The sequence below is a fragment of the Larus michahellis genome, chromosome Z (genome assembly GCF_964199755.1).
Source record: "Larus michahellis chromosome Z, bLarMic1.1, whole genome shotgun sequence".
In the NCBI taxonomy this organism is placed as follows: Eukaryota; Metazoa; Chordata; class Aves; order Charadriiformes; family Laridae; genus Larus; species Larus michahellis.
Window position 1 is genome coordinate 37,140,345 of NC_133930.1, and position 20,744 is coordinate 37,161,088.

Genomic DNA, 20,744 nt, shown 5'->3' on the forward strand with positions numbered 1-20,744 from the left:
AGGTCCGGGCGGGCGAGGGGCCGCCCCGGGGGGGCGGTAGGAGCGGGCAGCCCGCCCCGCCCCGCCCCGCCCCGCTCCAGCCCCGCCCCGCCCCTCACTCAGGCCCGAGGCGCGGCGGGAGGCTGGCGGCCGTGCGGTCGCCATGGGCGCGCTGCTGTGGTGGGACCAGCTGCGGGCCGGCAGCTCGGAGGTGGACTGGTGCGAGGACAACTACACCATCGTCCCCGCCATCGCCGAGTTCTACAACACGGTGCGTGGCGGCGGCGGCTGCAGGGGAGGAGACGGTGGGGCGGCCCCGCAGGCACTCTCCGGGCTGGGGGTGGTGGACGGCGGTGGCCCCGGCTGGGGAGCGGCGGGCGGGCGGTGGGGGGCCCGGCCGGCGGGTGGTCCCGCGGGAGCCCCGGGGGCTGCTGCCGCCTGCCGGGTCCGTCTCACACAGGGTTTTCACGGGATTGTAGAATGCCCTTCTGTGGCTGCCCGCTTCTTCCTTCTCCAGTCCCCAGTACGCCTAAAATTAAAGAAAAATGAGCGGTTTGGTGTCGTAGGTGTAGAATGGGGAGGCTTAGGGAGGGCTCGTGACGAGCTGTTCAGTAAATAGCACGCAGCAGGCCCCCTCCTCGGCTGCATCGAGCCTTGTGGAACTTTTGGTGCTGGGTTGCCTGCATCCGGTACCCGCTTGCACAGGTGTCAGCCACTTGTCAGGCACGCAAGGTGGTGATGGATCAAGAAAAAAAAACCCTTAGTCTTTGGAGGCAAAACTGGGTTTCATCCAGCTAGGTTTGGCTCCAAGAAAGGAAAGCTGTCAAGAGCAATTTGCCTTGAGGTTGCAGGATGAAGTCAGCAATGTCCTTTTGGGAGAAGAAGAGGTCTTAAACTGAGTCTTTCTTAAACAAAGAAAGTAGCTGAAGAAAGGAAAGAGAGGGAAGAGGACTAACAAAATTATTGCTTCCTTCCAGTAAACCGTGATTCACTCCTGAGTCCTCTTGTGCCATCCCAATACCTCTCAGCTGTTGGAGAGAACCTGTGAAAACATAGGCCCAGCAACAAAGCCAGACTGACCAGTGCCATGCATCTTGGAAGGGGAGCAATGCTCCTTACATCCTGTTGATGTAAAGAATTGCAGTGACAAATAGATCCACCAGAGTGAGATACTGTTTCTTGGTAGTTTGCCTTTCCATGAAAAACACATATCTGGGAGTGAACCCTGCAAATGCCCTGCCTATTTTCGGTTCTATAGCAGGTGATTTGTGCACGAATGAGGAGCTGGCGCTTCTGCTTTGCCTCTTTTTGTGCTTTAAAATGGTCTTTCCCTTTCAAGCTGTATTTCTTTGACTGCTAACATCTAGTGGAAGAAAGAAGTAGGTGTCTGGCTTTACTCGCTGGAATGTGTATCATGGGGAGTGCTGCACAGATGGAGCAAGTAATTCCGTGGCACATGTACTTTGCTAACCTGTTGTTTTTTCTTGTAGTTTGCTGCCAAAGTCATCTGGGTAGTGGCCGGTCAGTGCCATTGGAGAACTTTGAGGGTGTGTGTGGGAAACTGTCTGCTTTGTCTGTGTCCGATGTCACTGTGCAAGAATCAAAAACAAAGGGAGGAAAAGGTCAGGATAAACAAGTTTCTTGAAGATAGCAAGTGTGTTTTGGAGGCAGCTATGCAGGGGGATGAGTGTCCTTCTGACTGTGCTGAGATGATCAGCTGTGCAGCCAGGAGATTGCAAAATGCTGGGAGCTGCAAGTATGTCCAGATGAATAACTGAGGTTCCAGACAGGTAAACAGAGAGACACAGCAAAATGTTTGCCCCAAAGCTCACTGTATTGCAGTAGCTGTGTACAAATCAGTCATCTGTACACCGAAAAGGGAGGAAAAAAGAGGCTGTGTTGAGGGTAGTTGTGTTTAGCCTCTCTTCACTGGTAACAAATCATTGTAAGGGTTTGACTTGTGCTAGCAACTCCTGAAAATTAAAATAGTGACTCGCAGTGGGTTGATGGGGTTGTACAACTGTGTCCCCCAAAAGCCAGATGCTCACAGGAGAGTTGGGAAATTTTACCCCTAGTCTAACAGGCACCTTAAGTGGAGTCTAAATCTTATTCCTTCTAAGATGGCTCAGTTCTGACTCAAACACTCTTGAAGTTTCAGGAAGACGAAAAACCCTCTTGAAGTATCAGCAGACCTGAATCTGGTATCTGGGTCTTTAAACTGTAGATTAAAACCTTGCTAATCTGCGTTTTAAGCTGTCACAGTTGAGGTCAGAGTTGTAGTTGAGGTCTCACGCAATATTCATGTAAGCACAAAACTGGAACGGCTTATCTGAAATGTATTTTTAAAAATTCATTTATTTATTCTGGTGGGATTCAATCTTCATCTGTTATGCGTAAATTCAACTTGATTTAGTTAAAAAGCAAGCCAAAGCGCTCAAAGGGATTAAATCGGTAGGAGAATATCTTTTCAGAGGTTTTGCACAAACTGATTACACTAATTTTTTAAAACGTGAGGTAGACTGATGTGATTTTGCATTCAGGTCTACGTGAGGTAGACTGATGTGATTTTGCATTCAGGTCTACGTGAGGTAGGCTGATGTGATTTTGCATTCAGCTCTACGTGAGGTAGGCTGATGTGATTTTGCATTCAGGTCTTCCATGCTTTCAGTAAAGAGGCCATGAAATGCTTTGTAACTCACGTTGAAAGAATAGTTACAGTAAAACTAGCTTTTTCTTTGGTTTTGGTGTTTTTTGGTGTTTGGTTTTTTTTTTCTGAAATTAATGAAGTAATGTGTCCTGGTGCAGTGTAACCCTACTCCAGAACATAAACAAGTGCCTCCACACGATCAAAAGAATTTACCCTGTGCAGTGGTGTTTACAAAAAAAGCTGTTGTTTTTGTTTTAAACACCTAAAAACAGTAATTTTTTTTTTCTGTTGCTAGTAAAGTCAGTACTTTGCTGTTCGGTATGTTGCGTTCAGTTGTGCATGTAACACATATTTCTTGACAAATTTACTTTTAAAGAGGGAATTGTCAGTGCTTTTATTCTTCTTCTTTTGTTCCCTAGTGACATGGAGATAAAAGTTTTAAAAAGCTATAAAATACTGTTAAGAGTGTGAGAGACTGCTGGTATCTCTCTACATCCTCTTTTTTTACTACAAAGGTCTGTTAGTGCATATGAGTGCCATGCTCATGGATCAAGATGTAGAAGATACAAGCTCTCTGAACTCACCGAGAGCTACTTAGTCCATTTTTTTTCCTCCTCCAAAAGAGGTGTTGCAATTAGTGTTGCTGTGGTGGTTGAATGCTACAGTATTCAGTAAAGAGTACTTGAGCTTTGGTAGGACTGCAGGAAACATCCTCTGTCAGGACTGTGGCCAGTTGGGAGTGATGGTCATGATCTGAGCAAGTCTTTGGCGTTTACTCAGTGGTCCATATCCTATATTCCTTTCATACAATTAAGTAGCTGGAAATTAAAACTAAAGGTCGTATGAAGGCAGAGGATGGACTGTTATTGATGGGCTGCTTACCTTTTCCAGAACTGTAATTTTTAGTCGTTGCCTTTTGCAGATCCCAAGGAAATTCTCTGTACTCCTGTTATTTATTTTTGCACTAATCTTAACTGTATCTGCATTTGAATTGTACATGATTATCAAACCATGCAGGCTAATTGTGTATTATGTAAAAAATTGCATGTGCAACATACTTTCTGAAACCAGAGTCAAATGGATAGGTGCCTCGCTTGTGAAGGGTGATCTTAATAGCTGCAGTGGTCCTCATATGGATCCAGGCTGATATCAGGGAGTTAAAATCATCTTAATTTGTGAACAACAAAGGCAAAATTTGCCACCTTGGTGCGGTGTAGGATTTCCAGAAGAGTCCTTTTATTCCTACTGAAAAGGTGCGTGGTCTATGGAACTGCTCATCAGTTGGTGCCCACACAGGTTTTTCACACCTGGTTTACAAGGCTGCCTTCCTATGTAGCAAAACACATGGTAGGAGCTGGTAAGTGGTGAAGGGATTCAGCCCTTAGGTTGGTTCAGAAAGGGCAGTCCAGCGGGAGGTGGCTCTCTGGCACCTTTCCCTAGAGTGACCGGTCGGTGTTATGGCCTGACTGCAAGAAGCCCTCTGCGTTAGCAAGTTTTTGCTTGGGCTGTGTGCTGTTACCAGGGTGGTGATGGCAGAAATTTGCATACTATCTGAAGCTATAAACTGTGTGGGTGGTGGCTCTTTCTAAGTATTTTAATGAAACCTAAAAGCCAGGGCTTTGGAAGGAAGCGTAGCTTGTCTGTGAGGATGTACCTTTGGTGTGAGGGAAGGCATGAAGCAGATGGTGCTGAGAAACCGCTTCTGTAATTATTGTCATTTTGAATGCCAGCCTAAGAGTATGTTCTGATGAACCTTGCAAATGTTAAATGAGTTGTGTCCATTTTAATCATCGTAAGCTCTGTTCTCAGACTGTGTTGACTGGTGAACAACAGTAGCTGAATGAACAAATGCCTTCTTCATGTCATTCTTGAATCCTTTCTCTACTAGATTTTCATTAATGTCAGTAAAAGTTTGTAAGTTTCTGCGAAGAGGAGATCTGTCCTAAAGGAGTGCTCTAGTCCCAGAGTTGTTTTCTACATTTGTTTTAGGGGAATCTTGTTGGGGATGATTTTCTGTTGTGCTTGGGCTAGGCGGGGGAACATGAGGAAGCTGAGGCTGGGGAGCTCATCCTGTCCTGTTGTGAAGCAGCAGTAGAGTCTTTCTATAACTGCTCAGTTGTAGTGCCATGGCTGGCAAAAATGAAGTGCAAAAGGATTTACAGCTTCAGGCTCTCTTTATGGTGCACAAAAAGGGTTCTAACTCTTTTAGCTTAGCTTTGTATTGCAGACCTTCCAGACAATAGCTATTGCTCTGTGACTTGACTTCTACAAAGCTTGACTAGCCCTGTCTAGTTCCGGTACTTCTAGTGCTTTTCCCATGCTAGGCTTGACAGCCATTGAGAGGACAGGTCACTTGCCAGGACGTCCTGTTCCTCAGCCGCTCATTCATGTAGGCTTCCTGAACTGCAACAGTCTTGAGTATTTGCAGACTCTCAGTAAAATTCCTCTGGGAAGAGACTTGAAAGATAATTTAAAGATGTGACTAGCCACATTTTACATTGCTTAAAGTTTTTATGCTGTTATTAGTTTAATGGTATTAAACAAAACAAGTTGATGCTTTGCAAAAACAGCTCAGGTTTGGCAGAAACTGAGTGTCGTAATTTGTTGAGCTGGGGCTTCACTGGATGACACGTTTTTATAAATGTCTTAGGCAGCCTGTGAATATTTAAGATTTGGTTGTTTTCGGTCCTTGTGATACTGTTTTTTTTTTCCCCCTAGATAAGCAACGTCTTGTTTTTTGTTTTACCACCCATATGTATGTGCTTGTTCCGTCAATACGCGACCTGCTTCAACAGTGGAATATATTTAATATGGACTCTGCTAGTTGTGGTTGGTAAGTTGGATAGTCTCTGTTTGCCTGCTCATGCACAAACTGAGAGAGGAAATCAGTTTTTCCTGCTTGCGCTTGATTGTTTTGCAAAACAAAGCAATCCTGACATCTAAGGAGTAGTTTGCTTGTACTTGCTTGAAGTTGAAGCAGACGTAGTTTCTGAAAGGAAAATTCCTTTTGCAATTTGAGGTTGGTGGGAACTGTGGCCTTAGTTCCGTTCCCTTCCTATCCTTCCTTTGCATAACTTCTTTTGTTTGTCTGGGCTTACTCTACAGCAGTACTGACCCTTCTTCCTCTGTTGTTGCTTAAATGAGACTGAAAGTGCCGAGCACAACTGAAGAGGCTAACACGTTTTGCATTGTAGTGAGAAGGCCCAAAGGCTTATGTGTTTTGTAGATGTGAGATTCTTAAGCTTTTTCATTCCTGGAGGCACTGTAAACTTAAAGGGACAATTAGAGCCCTGTAGGGCAGAGTGACGCTTTCCACCTGTAAACCTATGTAATGGAGTAGTCATCAGATGCTGCTTTTCATCTTTGTCTTACCTATTCTTGCACTATTGAGAAAATTGAGAAGCAGCATTTGGCATTTATTTCTTAATTGGTTTTACATTTAACTTTACCACTTAATGTTTCTTCACATACATTCTAGTAGGAACTGGCATCTTTAGCTGGTGCTTTTGTAATGTGTGTACTTTGTAATTAATGAGGTGCTGCTTTGCATTGCTGCCTTGGGAAAAATGGCATTTGTTTTCCGGTTTTCCTATTTTTTTTTAACCTTTTCTAGAACAAATGGTATCCACCATTTGCTATGAAGATCTGAACATGAGCGGTACGTTTTGGTCTGTACAATACTGCAACTATTCATATTGCCTTTTGGTTGATTCTTCCAGGAATTGGATCTGTTTACTTTCATGCCACCCTCAGTTTCCTGGGCCAGATGCTGGATGAGCTGGCTATTCTCTGGGTCCTGATGTGTGCTCTTGCCATGTGGTTCCCTAGGAGATACCTGCCCAGAGTTTTTCGGAATGACAGGTAATCATACAATCATATGTACAGTTTCGTGTTTCTTGAAACTTCTTGTGCTAACACCTGAACCTGCACGTAATAGCACTGAGTTATCATCCAACCTTGCCACTGCCACATCCATTTTATGCACATTGTCATTGTACCTACTGAACACACCTAGAGAAACCGTAATTTTTTTATGTTATTGAAATATTTTTAAGATTTCTGGGTTTAGTAATTACAAGTTTTGAATTAAAAGCAGTTTTTCTCCCCCCAAACCCTTATTCAGGAGCCGATTTAAAGCTGCTGTGGGTGTCCTGTCTGGAGTTACTACCTGCCTCGCCTTCATTAAGCCTGCCATCAACAATATCTCGCTAATGACTCTGGGTGTTCCCTGCACAGCTTTGCTCATTGCTGAGTTGAAGAGGTGAGTACATTTCTCCTGAATGCAGCATTGCCTTCCGAGATCCTTAGACCATCATGTGGTGATACAGTAGATCTAGCTTCAGTACTTGTGATAGGAGATCAGAAATGCTTCTTCCACATGCAAGCACAGATCTGGTATAAACTTGCTCTGCTGTCTCAGACATTTTTGGCAAGGATTATTTTTTTTCCCTATGCCATTATACTACGTTAGATATTGTCTGTCTTCTTGCAACATTACTCCTGCTGCAACCTGATCTAACTCAAATTAGTTTGTTTATTGTGGAATCAGGGCAAGGGTTTCACTCTAGTGATAGCATTTCTGCTGTATCGTCTGCATAAGGGTGAGGTGATCGCATGGTCACAGTTTGGGTACTAGAGGGAATGTGGAGCAAGGCCCAAGCATGCATGGAAGATGTTCCAGCTCTAAAAGTTGTACTGCAAGTCTTACACCACTTTGTCTTCTGAGATAGACAATATGATGGAGTCAGACTGGCAAAGATAAAATTAATCACTAGGTTGTAGACCATAGCTGTCAATCAGGGCCTTAGAAACTATAAAAGCAGAATGCAAATAGGGAAGAACCTGAGACCGATCATAACATTTTAAAGAGTCTTACCGTGATTACCAGCTTACAGGCAGCTGTCCAGAGCCTTTTTTTTTTTTTTTTTTTTTTCCTGCATCTCTCTGCCTGCTGCAGAAAGGACCAGACAAGTACCAGCATAAGAACTTGTCCTTTCCTCCTTCTCTCCAGTGTCTGAGAAGGATTTTACAAATTATGTTGGCTCTTGCATATTGCATATGTAAACGTCCCTCAAAAGAAGCAAGAGTAGACCAGTAGTAAGTCTGCATTCTGACTGCTTCTGTTAGCACAGAGGTTCTCCTGTTTGCTGCCTTACCCTGTTCTGCTGCTGCTTCTCCATACAGTGGAAGCCTCTGCTAACAGTGTTTTGTAAAGGTGTTCATGAGTCTTTTCTTATTAGACATCCGGCTGAGCAGCATTTATTTCTGTGGTCAAAGAAACTCGGGAGACAGCGCGTTAAGTTAATTGTAGACAAAGAAGGTCAGTAGTTGAATAATGTTGGTGGAGGTATCTCATTTTGATGAAAGCACTGAAGAAGTACTGACAGGGCAAATGGAGATCTGGTTGTGGCACTGAATAATTTAAGTGAACTCTCCACATATCAGTTTTCCAGGGATGAGCGCCTGAGAAACTTAAAAGGATGAATAGTTAGTGTCTCCTAAGTTTGAATACTATTGCGTCAAATCTAGGAATTGGTATGTATACGGACACTTGCTTTTTAAAACTCCTTCTGAAAGGTCGTATCTTATTAAATGTATAGAGTTTCCCTGTCTGTTTTTTGAGAGAGAATTAAGGATGCAGATAAACCTTTTCTTGAATTGGTAATTAAAAAGGGACCTAAAGTGACATATGGCCCTCTTAATTTTACATTGGGATGATGTAGTACCTATGATAGTTTTTGATGAATTCCGAACTGCAAAAGGCAAATAATTAAAGGTTTTATTTTAAGCTATGCTGATCTCTAGGAGATTTAAATGAGATATATTCTTGTAAACCCAGATGAGAGGAGTCATCTCATCCCTTTTTGCAGGAGAAAAAATAATCTAAGCTTTATTTGAAAAGCCTGCAATTCTCCCAGTTTCTACTGCCACAGTCAGTAGGGGGCTACACGTCTGAGTCCTGGCAGTCTGCTGCGGAAATTTATCTGTGGAACAGGTTTTTGGGGAAGGACGGAGACAAACCTTTCAGAGTAGTTTCTTATGTTCTGTGCTGAAGTTTGTGATGCATTAGACAAAAACTCCCTGTTGTCATTCCTGTTCTAGCCTGGTAGCAGTCTTGTGCAGAATTGTGGTGAATCAGAACCCCTGTGTTTTCAAATGAGAATTTTCTGCCTATCATTTGTCCTTGATGAGAAGATAATATTGTGACAAAAGAGCATTATGTTCTTAAATGCGGAGCTGGTAGGGTAGAATGTATGCTAGGAAGTATTGTGGAAGTATTGAAAGACAAATAAATTGTAAAACGTTATTTTCATTTTTGTCCAAACATATCCCTTCATATGTTTCATAAAAAAAAAAAAAAAAGCTCTCCTAGAGGATCATATTGGGAAGAAAAATGATGTGGATCCTTTGGTTTGCTAGTCCAAGCCAAGTAACCATTGAGATTATAATGTCATCAAATTAGTATGATTTAGTGAGTCATCATGAGGCATGAAACTATCTCCATATGCAGATAGATGCTAGAATATTGTTGCTCAGTGGACATCGGAGCCCTGAGCAGTGGAGGTTTCCCCTAGCTTCATGTCTATCCATTCATATATGATTCTCCTACTAGAAATCTCACTGGGGGGGAGCTCTGCTTCATTGTTGCAGGTTGCTCACAGGTCCCTTATTCGCTTGCTTGAAAGGTTAAGCTTGTTAAAAGTTTGAAATATTCTTTAGGGTGTAAAGGGAGATACTTGTGTCAAAGTGAATCAAGCAGTTAATTGATAACCAGCAACTTGCACTGGTTTGAACAAAAGCTAGTATGTTTTGTTGGGCGTACCGTGACCTTGGAAGATAAAGCTGCTGGAAGTGTGCACCAGCCCAGGCCCTCAGATAGCAGACAGCTGGGGAACACCACTGTTTGCAGAACCTCTGGTATTTAAATAATTGCTGTTTGTGTTAAACCAAGAACACTGTGCATTGTGTAGGTGAAAGGCGCAGATGGGAATGTGAGCTTTGTGGGGTCCAGTTTCCTTCAGAATAGAGTCGGAGCATGTCACAGATCTGTGCGCAGCAGCGCGAACAGCTCTTTTAGACCCTCAGCTGACAGTTTCTGTTTCAATGGTCGTTTAAATGATCAGTGTCCATGTCTATTGAGAAATAAAAGAAATGGGTTAGGCTCATGTCCCTTGCCAGTGTCCCCATGGTATTTGCATTACATTTCCTCATTGTGGTAAAAGCAGTGGCAGGTAGGAAGCTTTGCAGTCCTCTGTCTCCTCAGCAAGCGTGTTCTTAGCCCATCTGAAGGACAGTCACTGCAGGAACTGAAGACTCCGTGATGGGTCATCACAGAAAATCCGGGAGTATTGCACAGATCAGCAGGCTGTGCTCTGCTCATTGTGCTTGACTCTTTCTGCCTTAGAGTAGTCTTTTGCACTATACCCTGCAGCATCTAGTCATAAGTTTATAAAAATAAATTGCAATACCTACCTGATGGTGGTACTGATCAAACCTGTCATTACAGTCTGTACCATTTCTATGGCTGATCTTGTGTTGGGAAAGTTTCTTCAAGTAAGCTTTCAGTTTTCCTTTGCAGTCTTGAATTCTTTGAACCATGTGGGTTAATTGTCCTCTCCTCTTGGTGTTCAAACCAGTCAGATATAGACAGGCATGATCACTGACTAAAGGAGCTGGATGTTTGAGGCCAAGCCTCTTATCTTAAATGGGATGCAGTTGCACGTGTTTGTCCTTCAGACAAGTCCAGGAAAGCCTCCATGTTGTCAATACACACACCATTTCCCCGTCAGAATGCACTAGTACCCATTGTAGCAGTCTAGTTTTATCTGTCAAATGTGCAAAATTGATACATGTGTGTATCTTAGGTACATGGTTTAGCAAACAGTTACGTGTCTGACTGAAGACTGTAAATGTGCCTTAACATTAACGGGAGAGAATCAAGCCTGATATGCTTAATACAGCAGTGGTTTTTTCCCCAATAATGATTTTCCCTCTTCTTTTATGAAGAGGTCCGTGCTGTCTAGCCATTTGGTAGGAGCATGAATCCTCCAAAATGAAGAGGATTTAGCAGTACAGTTTCACTGATCAAACTGTGCCAAATCTTGGATGTATTTCTTACTGGGTTGTCTCATAAAAGAGTGTAAGGAGGAATTTGTGTAGCTGTGCTCTGGAACTTGATAGACAACTCAAAAATCTCCTTACCCTTTCTTTTCTTTATGTTCCTTGTAGCCTTTTTAAACATAAAGACACTGAGAGAAACAAGCGTTTTTTACAGTAAGCAGCACAGACGATCTTGAAGCCAACTTGGGCAAGCCCAGTCTCCTCTGACTGTGTCTTGGTGGATTTGAGGATTCAGGCCTAAGAAAAGAGCCATTTTGGTTTATATGCTATGTGGAGTATTAATTTTTGTGGCAGTCCTGTAGGTGTTTTTTTTATGAAAATGACTATTGTGATACCTTTCTTGTGGAGGAGATGACAGTTTAGCCAGTAGTTGAAGCACTTTTTTACATAAGAAAGATAGGTGTGATTTTGAATGTGGCATTGTTTATAGATGGCTTAAAAAAGAAATGCCAGATCCTAAAACCAACTTGTCCAAAGGACACTGGAAAAAATCCCCTGTCAACAAGATTAGGCAGTTGGTTCCTTTTCTGTCATTAATCCAGTAGCTGAAAAGGTGCCTTCTGCTCAGCTTTAGGAGTTTCTTAATCCCAAATGCCCGTTAAAATGTCCACTGAAATAGCATTTCAAGAGTGAAAAAAGTATCCGACATGGAAAACTGTACTGATTCTTCCGCTTGCAGTACACCAGAGACAGTTATATTGCTGCTCCTCCGATACATTCAGAAAAGTGTTCCTGGACAGAGTACTCTGTATGTTTTTAATTTTTCTGAATGCTTAGTGAGGCTTCCTTAGCAAAGGTCCAGTACCAGTGGCAGTTCCTGCTTTTCCACCACAGAGAGGCAGGAGTTATTCTCGGTCCCTGTCCTCCTCCAGCTGAGTAGTTGGAGATCATCTCACAGGTAGGGGAGGTGTAGTGACAAATTTTAGCTTGGGGACAGTGAATGCAGGGTAGCCCATGGCTTGTAGGCTGTGTGTGGTGACGGAGACAGTTAACGGTAAACATTGAAAAATAGAACTCTCTAAATGTATCAAATGAGAACAACAGGTTTCAGGCTAACAAGTATTTTGTGTGAAAGACAGAAGGACCAGAGAGCTTTTTGGTCTGTATTTCACTGTGTTAGTCAGTAGTCAAGGACAGTCATGTATAAAGAAGATCAGGGACCATAAATACTACTGTGGTGCACACAGTAAAGACATGTTTGCCTGTTCTAGCTCTTTCCTCCAGGGACACACATTTTAATTGCTTCTGAGTGTCACAAGGTGAAGCATCCCTTTAAAGGACCTGTTTGCCAGGCATTGCTCACCTTCCAGATGCACTGAATGAGCCCAAGATTTGCTTGGAAGAAGACCGATGATTCGGTATCAAGTCTACTGGGGTGACTGGATTGGAGCAGAGAGAAAGGTTGGTTGGTGATCTGCTGGAGAGGAAGAGGCATAGAGAGATTCCCAATAACTTTTTGGCAAAGGTTTAAGACATAGAAGATGAGTGTGGATTAGAGGAGCCCCTCTTGAAGACCTTGGAACAGAGGAAGGGATTGTGGGGCATTTGGCATTGACTTTTTTTCCTTCTAGGATGTAGAAGGAGAAGACAGGGGCCTGTAACCCTGATGAAGGTTGTGACTATTCCTTGTTATACTGGCTAGCAATTTGGCTTATTGGTTTACTCTTGAGATGCAGCTCAAACAAGTCACTTTAAACATGTTATTCTGTCATCTGACATCTGATTAGTAGGTTTGGGAGTGCTTTGGGAGGTCATATCAGTGACCTGAGAAGAGCAGTTTATTGAAGCAAAAATTGTCCAAGAGGACCGAACAGTTCTTGGATCCCTGGGAAATTCACCAAGAGTTTAACAACAACAAGAACAAGAAAAGGCAGGGGGAAAGTCACAAATCATAGCTTTGTCCTTGCAGAAGGCAGAGTACCTAAGCCATGCCTTCCCTTGGCCACATAGGGCTGGTCATGTCCCAGTCTAGCTTTGCTTAATAGATATCAGTAACAGCAAAGCTGCATCTACTGGCACCAAGAGGCCTAACCCCAAATTAGCAGGTGTAGGTAGACAAGAGCAGAGCTTCATATAGGGAAATAAAATCGTGAGCCTTGTGGTAGACCTACAACACAGGTAACGCTATGCAAGTATCCTGACATCTGCTGTTGTATTCAGTGATGGTCAACTGCAGACCACACTGCACGTGACCACAGCAAATGTGTTGTGCTTTTTTTCCCTCTGTACGAACAAGTCAGGTTTCTTGTGGAGGGAGAGAACTGCTTGTTAGTCAACGTGAGGAATTATGTCTGAGATGTGGTTGTCAGTGCCATCTACTAAAGCTACTAAAGCACACTTCTTTGGGCCTTCTGGGTAGAGGGTCCTACCTTAGAAGTTCTCTGGAACTGTTACACTGTACAATACTAAATTGTAGGGGGGAAAAATCAACTAACCAATTAAAAAAACCCAACCTAATCCAGTTCCTTTTTTTACTAATGTTTATATAGTGACAAATATGAAAAAATTTGAGCACTTCCTGTGTGGCTGGTTGTTAAAAGACAGCGTGTGTAACTAATCACTAGTTGTCCTAGATACCCCTCCCTAGATAATGGGATGCTTTGATGTTTGCCCACCATTTGCACATTGGTATTTAAGGCAATACCCAAAATGCAGCCACTGATTAAAAGGTTGGTTTTGTCACCTCACCACTGCCTTGCATCAGGGCCATACTACTGTAGGTAAAGCTCCTCTGTTAAGGACATTTATGGTGGAGCCATTTTAAAGGTGTGTGCCTGGCATTATGAATCCTACCCTAAAATATGTACAGCCAAAAAGCATCAAGCTGCAGTTACAAAGCAAATTTTGTTTTGTTTTGTAACAACTTCTTTGTGTTTTTCTCCTCAGGTGTGAAAACCTGCGTGTGTACAAACTGGGTCTCTTTTCAGGTCTTTGGTGGATGCTAGCACTTTTCTGCTGGATCAGTGACAAAGCATTTTGTGAGATCTGGTCCTCATTTAACTTCCCCTATTTGCACTGTGTTTGGTAAGTCTTATGTACGAACACCACAGTTTGATTCAAATGTGATAGGTCCTCACCACGTTACACTTCTGCGCTGCCTGGTTGGTGTTTCTGGTTAGTGCTACTTAGAATTACTGGTAAGATTATAAGCCCAGAGCAAGTCTCATGCTATCCAAGGTGGCAGATTTAGGAGTCTCTTTGGCCTAATCACATTCTTCAAATGCTAAGTTCAGTAATTGTAACTGAATTCCTTGCCCTGCTGATTACTAAAAATCCCACAGCACGGCTGAACCGAAGCAGTGACTGTGAAAGCTTAAATGTCTGCTGTTAACAAGTGAGGGTGAAGTGGAGGAGCAGTGAAGGTCTGTGATGCCTGTTCTCTTTTACTGCCCAGCAAATTGTGCTCTCTTATTCAAGGTGCTGTATCTCAGCATTTCTACACAAATCTGTCAGGTGCAGAGAGGCCAAAAAGCTTGTTTTGTAGTCTTGCTTATTCACTGTATTCTTTGCCTGCATGCAAAGGGCAGACAGCAACCCTATGGGGGACTCGGGGAAGAAAGTGAAGGACAGAATGATTTTAAAGTATGGTGATATATTTGATTGCTTTACTGAAGTCATGTTACTGATTTTTTTCTCTTCTGTTTTGGGGTGTGTGTGTGTTTATTCTCAGGCACATTTTGATTTGCCTTGCGGCATACCTGGGCTGCGTCTGCTTTGCTTACTTCGATGCTGCCTCTGAGATCCCTGAGCAGGGCCCTGTTATAAAGTTCTGGCCCAGTGAAAGATGGGCATTCATCGGCGTTCCCTACGTCACCCTCCTCTGTGCACACAAGAAGTCACCTGTGAAGATCACATGAAGTTGGCCATGGAACGGGGATGGAGTTTAAACTTACATTCCAGCACAGACAGTATTTAAATAATGATAAATGAATAGGGTTGTATTTTATCTTCTTCCTAAGATATGCAGCACTTCAGGTGTCGTAGAAAGAGGAGGCAAGTGTGTTCTTTCCCCGCTATGGAGAGGAGAGAGGAGGCAGGAAGGTGGAGGCTCTTGAACTCTAAAGTAACCACTAGCGTCTGTGGTTGGCTGTGTTTTCCACTGTGTTTTCAATGTAGCATTTCTCTTGATAAAAGCTCTTTCCAAATACCAGGATCAAGGAATGATGTTTCTGCAGCCAGTCACCTCTGGTGCTTGATTTGCTTCTTTTGTAAATTGGCTTAAGGCCTTCTTTATGAAAGAAGCCAGTCCAAGATGCCTACATGCCATCCTGTGTCCCTCTCAGCTCTGATTTTGATGTGGCTGCACCTGGCCACAAGAGTGTGCTGGAAGCACGTGCTTCTCCCAGCCTGGCATGTAATACGGGGAGTCCGGCTGTGCATCACATTGAATCATGGAATATATGGTTGCTTCCCCAAGTACAGCATGAGACCAGTGCAAAGTATTTGCAGCTGGGTAACTGAATCAGCGCAGTTAGGCAGTGTAAATGCAAGAATAGCTGACAGAAGATTCAGTCCCTAAAACTAATTAGGAGTTCAAGGTTTTTTTCAATTTTTCTGTATTTCCACTGACCTGTGGATGTTTCTATGCTGCCTCTCTACCTCTGCAGACACGTTTTGTCTTGAACTTGGCATTGAAGCTCACACAGAAGTGTGAACATTAACTTCAGTAAGAGCTCAGGTTAGCATGGATTGACATTGTGATTAAACTATCAAAACTCATAGGTGCCTAGCTGTACGTCTAATTTGAGTTAACTTCTCACCAATGCATTGCAAAGTGACGTGAACAATAGGCTGGTGATCTGCTAGTTATTCTTGGGAAAAAAGTAGATAACCACTTAAAAACCAAGCTGAAGACTTAGATTTCAGTGAGCAATGAAATGTGACATTGAATCTTGTATTCTTACGAGAGAATAGTAGATTCAAATTTTCTGTTTGTTTTCAGCCCATTCTGTAAAGATAAGGGATGTCTAGATCCATTTAGTTTTAAGGTTGTACTTTGAGTTTGAGGTTGAGGAATGGCTATGGTTCTTGCAAGCAATTTCTGCTAGGTCTGTTTGAAAAATGATGCAAAGTGCAGGCATGTTTTTCAAATATTAGCAATTGTAGCTGCTAATAACTCCAGACTTGCAGAAAATAGGGTCTGCTTACATTCCACCTTATGTCAGAACTGTAAGTGGATTAAGGCTTTGGATGTAGACATTATTGATAACTGATAATTCCTTTGAATAGTAGACCAGGACATACCATTTCCTCTGTGCTTTGCTAAGAAGTCTCATGTTGTACCTGTACAGTATCATCTTTAGGAAAGTGGCTTTTAACAAGAACTTTGGGGTGAATTAACTTCCAAGCATTGTAAAACCTTTCAGATAACTTTTGTATTCAAATTTATGCTTAGAAAACAAGAGCTAAGGTGTATGCTGTTACACTTAAAAGCAAAGTTGTTAGTGGGAGATAGGACTGTATTATTGAGAACTTCAAAGCGGGTAAGTAGTCTACTGTCAGATTGACTGACATCATAAAAGCAGCAAAATCTGTGCAGTGGAACAATGCAGATTTGTACTACTTGCAAGTAGATCTGCTGGGAGAAATGTGGTTTTTGGACACGCAGTCATATAATTTTTGTATGAAACTTGTTTATTCATACAGTAATGTTTGTTACTCTTTGAAACACAGCTGTTGTTTCTGTTTCCTTCCTCTCTTCCTGATTGTGAAATGCTCAGTTTCAAACACTTCTCAGGTATTAAAAGTCCTTATACAGAAAAGATCCTTACACAGACAGGTTTGCTGGCTGGAACCCAGCTAAATTTGCTGATGCCTGACATGGTCCTACTTTGAGTAAGACTTTTCTATACGGTTTGCTAAATTATTATGTTATAGTAAATAATTTATTTTCAGTATTGCTTGGGAAATTAGTAACTGCAGACATAATGTACTATTCAAATTCACTGGAGCCTTTCTACTGAGTATTTTGTTTGAAAGCAACTCTGACTCAAAGGGCTCTAATCAACCTGCTGTCAACTGCTGTCTTCTGCTCTGCAGAGTCTGACTGCTCACAAAGAAGTAATTTATAGCTTAAAAAAACGGCACTAGTGCATTCAACTATTGCAGAGGTGAATGAATGCAGGTCCAGGCCAAGAATCATCTCCTGTATTTTTATTAACTAACCTCTAGCCTTTATACTCTTTATAGGATGTTCTGTGAACAAAGATCACTATCTGTTATTCAAAGCTCCACTGTAGAATTGGTTGTGAATATTCTACTGTAACAGCAGCTCACTACTTTTAGATGTAGCTACTGCACTTTACATTAAATTAATATTAAGTTATACGTTCTGACAAAAGCTACAGTTATTTCAAAAAAGAAAAAAACATGCAGTTCTTACCAGATTCACAGCTTTACAGATTGCAGTTTGGACTAAGGCTCCATTTCACAATAACATTAGTACCCAAAGAAGTATGTGATTGGCATACAGAGGGGTTTGTGCACTGCCCTCCCTGATCATACAGATGAATAGACATGCGCACAAGTAGCTGTAAAATGTTGGATTTTAAATTGATGTATATGCACCCTCAGGTTTTAAAGCCCCAGAATGCTTTCTTCCCTTGCTGGCAGGAAGTGAGTGGGTTCCTTAGGTTCAAGCGGTATTTTAGGTTAATTAGTGGGATGCAATACTGTGTTGTGCATAATGTAGATCCCGTATATTGGCGTATGATATCCATTCATTCCTTGAATGTTAAACTTTAGGTTATTTAAGAAAGGATGTTTAGCTCTCAGTGATCGCAAATGCTTGTCCAATTCACAGTCAGTAAAAACTCAATAAATATTATGTAAGGAGTGGTGCTGGGGTTTTTTTTTTCCATCTCCATTAAAGTCTGTATACTGAATGTTTGTGGAAAGCATTTAATATTTTGCAACATTAAATTGCATTTGGAATAAATATTGTTTGCCTTTTCATACATTGTGTTCGTGGAGAAAAATGCAGCTGACGGTATAATGCCTTGAAGTATAGTAAGGATGACTTCTTCCTCACACAGGTAACAGCAGTTATGACTCTTAGAGGGGGAGGCAGACTGCATTAGATAGAAAACCATTAATTAATTAATGAGATAGGTGTTACTTTGCTCAGCAAACTGATCTTTTGCAAGTAGAGCAAATACCTGGAAAACTGCAAGCCCATGAATCAACAGGGACAAGTATCAGGAAATGGCTAGAAATGAGTGGCCTGTATTTCCACAAATCCAGAAAACTGTGTCAGAGTGAGTTCGTCTGAGAGAACAAAGTGTGACTCTTAAGTGTTTGTTACCCAAGACTGCTCCCAACATAGGGAGGGAGATAATGGCTGTATGGCCTTGCACCTGCCCCTCCCCTCCTGCTTCCCTTCTACCACAGTTCCTCTCACTCCACGTAAAATATCTTGTTTGAGACATGTGTGGATCCCCATAAGCCAGTGTGATTTGGCTTGAAATAACTATTGTGTGAAAGCATAGCTATAATTCAAGAATGTTACTTGCTTGGAGTTAATGTCTGTAGTTGGCAAGATGTCAAAAACAGATGGTGGATTGGCATGTATATCATCCTGTCACTCGGCCTGCTCTGTCTGGAGATTATTGACATGGTTTCCCGTGGAAAAAAGGGAACATCATTGTGCCACTGCATTTCTCTGATAACTTCAGAGCTCCTGACTTATTTTGACCAACTCTGACAGATGCAAGAGCTTTAGAGATAATTTCCTACAAGCTGCGCAAGATGGATGGACAGGTAGAGAAGCCAGGCCTCTGAGACAAGCTGTCTCAAGAATCATGCTGTTAAAGTAACAGAGAACCTACTCTAGAAGGAAACCAAAGCAGTGCTTAAGTTCTGGATGGGCTTTGTGATTTGTACCAGCTGCAGCATAAGGTGCCAGTTACACACGGAAGGAGTTTCAGAGGCTTCTGTTCCAGAGATGGAGGAATTAACTTTGCTATAACACACGCAGACCTGTCTTTTTCTCCAAACTTACGAGGCAGAAACTTCCCTAAGGGGCAGTTGGAAATCTCGTATCACCATACATCTGGCTGTCAGTTAAACACAGTGCAAGCTGAGAAAGACTGAAGTTTGGAGGTAACTTCTGTGTCCACGAATTCGGGAACCATAAAAATCTGTTTGTAAACCCCCAGCATATACTGAGGAGGTGACTAGAAGTTTTTCAAGTGCAAGTTGTGTCTACCTCTACCTAATTTATTGTTTTCCTTTGTGATAGGGTATTTGCTGTCCCTGTGGCTATGGAAGAAAGAGTACACTGTTATATTTTGACACTGGTGAGATTTCTAGCACTGGCTGGCAGGACATTATTATGAAAGTGCTAGAAAACCTGGGCTTGATAAAAAAATCTGTGGATTAGTGTGAAATTGTTTAGATAGCTGCTTCTGAGCTGTTCTAGGTAGTCCATTATAAAACCAGAAGTTGTCAAGTGGAGTTCAGCAGGGAGTTTTTCCTGGGTCACCTTCTGTTTAATTGTTCAGCAGTGCCCACATGGAAGGTATTGAAGTCTGTGAAGGTTCACAAATGAATACCTTGAAAAACGGGTGTAAAATCCAAAGGTAGCTTGCTGAATTGTAGAAAACAGACAAAAATCAATTAAGAGCAAGGTACTGTCTATAGGCATCATTGGCAGCAGCGAATGCAGAATTACTAGTAGAGGAGCGGTTCTTTGTACAAGAAACTGAACGGTTAGTGTGGATCAGGAGCCAAACACACAATAAGGCATTACCACATTAAAAAAAGAAAAGACAACATCATACTGAAAAAATAAAAATATCCGTAAGACGGGAAGAAATAATTTCCCTCCAAGAAGAGCAATGAGGATTACCAGCAGTTGGGAAAAAAATGGCCTGTGTGGAGGAACAGGCATGGTCAGCCTTAAAAAGCAGCGTGAGATGAGCATTAACAGGATGTAAGGATGTAGAAGGAAGTGTGCAAAGATTCAGATGGGCCATTAGGAGAACTGGGGTGCAGGAGGCACTGGAGTAGGCTGTCTGTGGAGGCTCAGAACCTCTGTCGATTCATGTAGATAGATGTTTAAGGAGCAGTTGGAGAAGCTATAGGCATTTATATAGGCCATGGGCATAGCTGATCCATAGCTGATCTGTGTCCAGCTTTCCTGAAGTACCTTTCTTTTAAAATGTATATCTTCCGTATCTTCTGGGAAGTTTACCATTTCATTCCTGATGCAATAATTAGTTCAAACAAAGCAAAGGTTTACACAGGCAGCCCAGAGCTTGGCTTTCTCAAAGCACAGGCAGGAAAAAAAACTTGTGTCATCTTGCCTGTGCTCACCATCAAGCACACCATGTATTCTAAGCTTTCAGTAGCTGATTTGGCAGATGTAGAGCTGACATAGGATGTATTTGTCCTAAGAGTAATATCAGACCCTGTAGTATCTGGATGCTGTCTGAACCTTGGCTTTGGCAAGAAGTTGGTCCCTGGTCACCGTTTTTATTAGCTGACAAGACTTGCTCATGCTGAGGAGCTTTCCCCTACTGAGGGGACCTGGCAGTCCTTCATTCAATATTCTAATAATTTCAGGGGCCTCAAGGGTTCCCAGGCCCCTGGATCACAATATAATTTGTGAGAATTTTCCCCAAGAGACTCAGCAGTAAGAGAATTCATGCTGTATAACACAGCTTGGTGTTGACCACAATCTACCTGCCAATTTAGAAACCAGGTTGTATGTGTTATGTTATCACATACATTAATTGGTTCAATCTGTGACTTGCCAGAGCTACAGGATGTATCTTTCTGAAGCACTCAGTGTCAGCTTTTAAAGTGTTGAAATACAGACTCCTTCTTAAAGCACCTAGCTTACTTCTCTGCTTTATTTTCAGAATTCGAAAAGAAGCTCTGAAATTTGCAATTTCTGTACATCACTATTAACTATTCCCATTTCTTCTTCATATGCTTGACCAGAAAAAAAAAAAAGAGATAACCAGTGAGCAAAAAGTGCACACAGCATTCTTTG

General features: G+C 42.3%; 1 protein-coding gene across 1 annotated transcript; it reads left to right on the forward strand.

The window, feature by feature from the left end:
- Positions 1-2: 2 nt before the first annotated feature.
- Positions 3-17,678, forward strand: ACER2 (alkaline ceramidase 2). The gene is made up of 6 exons (XM_074569608.1): positions 3-250; positions 5,345-5,459; positions 6,346-6,487; positions 6,750-6,887; positions 13,634-13,771; positions 14,418-17,678. Exons 1-6 carry the CDS (start codon positions 143-145, stop codon positions 14,602-14,604), a joined length of 828 nt encoding a protein of 275 aa, XP_074425709.1. The 5' UTR covers positions 3-142; the 3' UTR covers positions 14,605-17,678.
- The last annotated feature ends 3,066 nt before the right edge of the window (positions 17,679-20,744 follow it).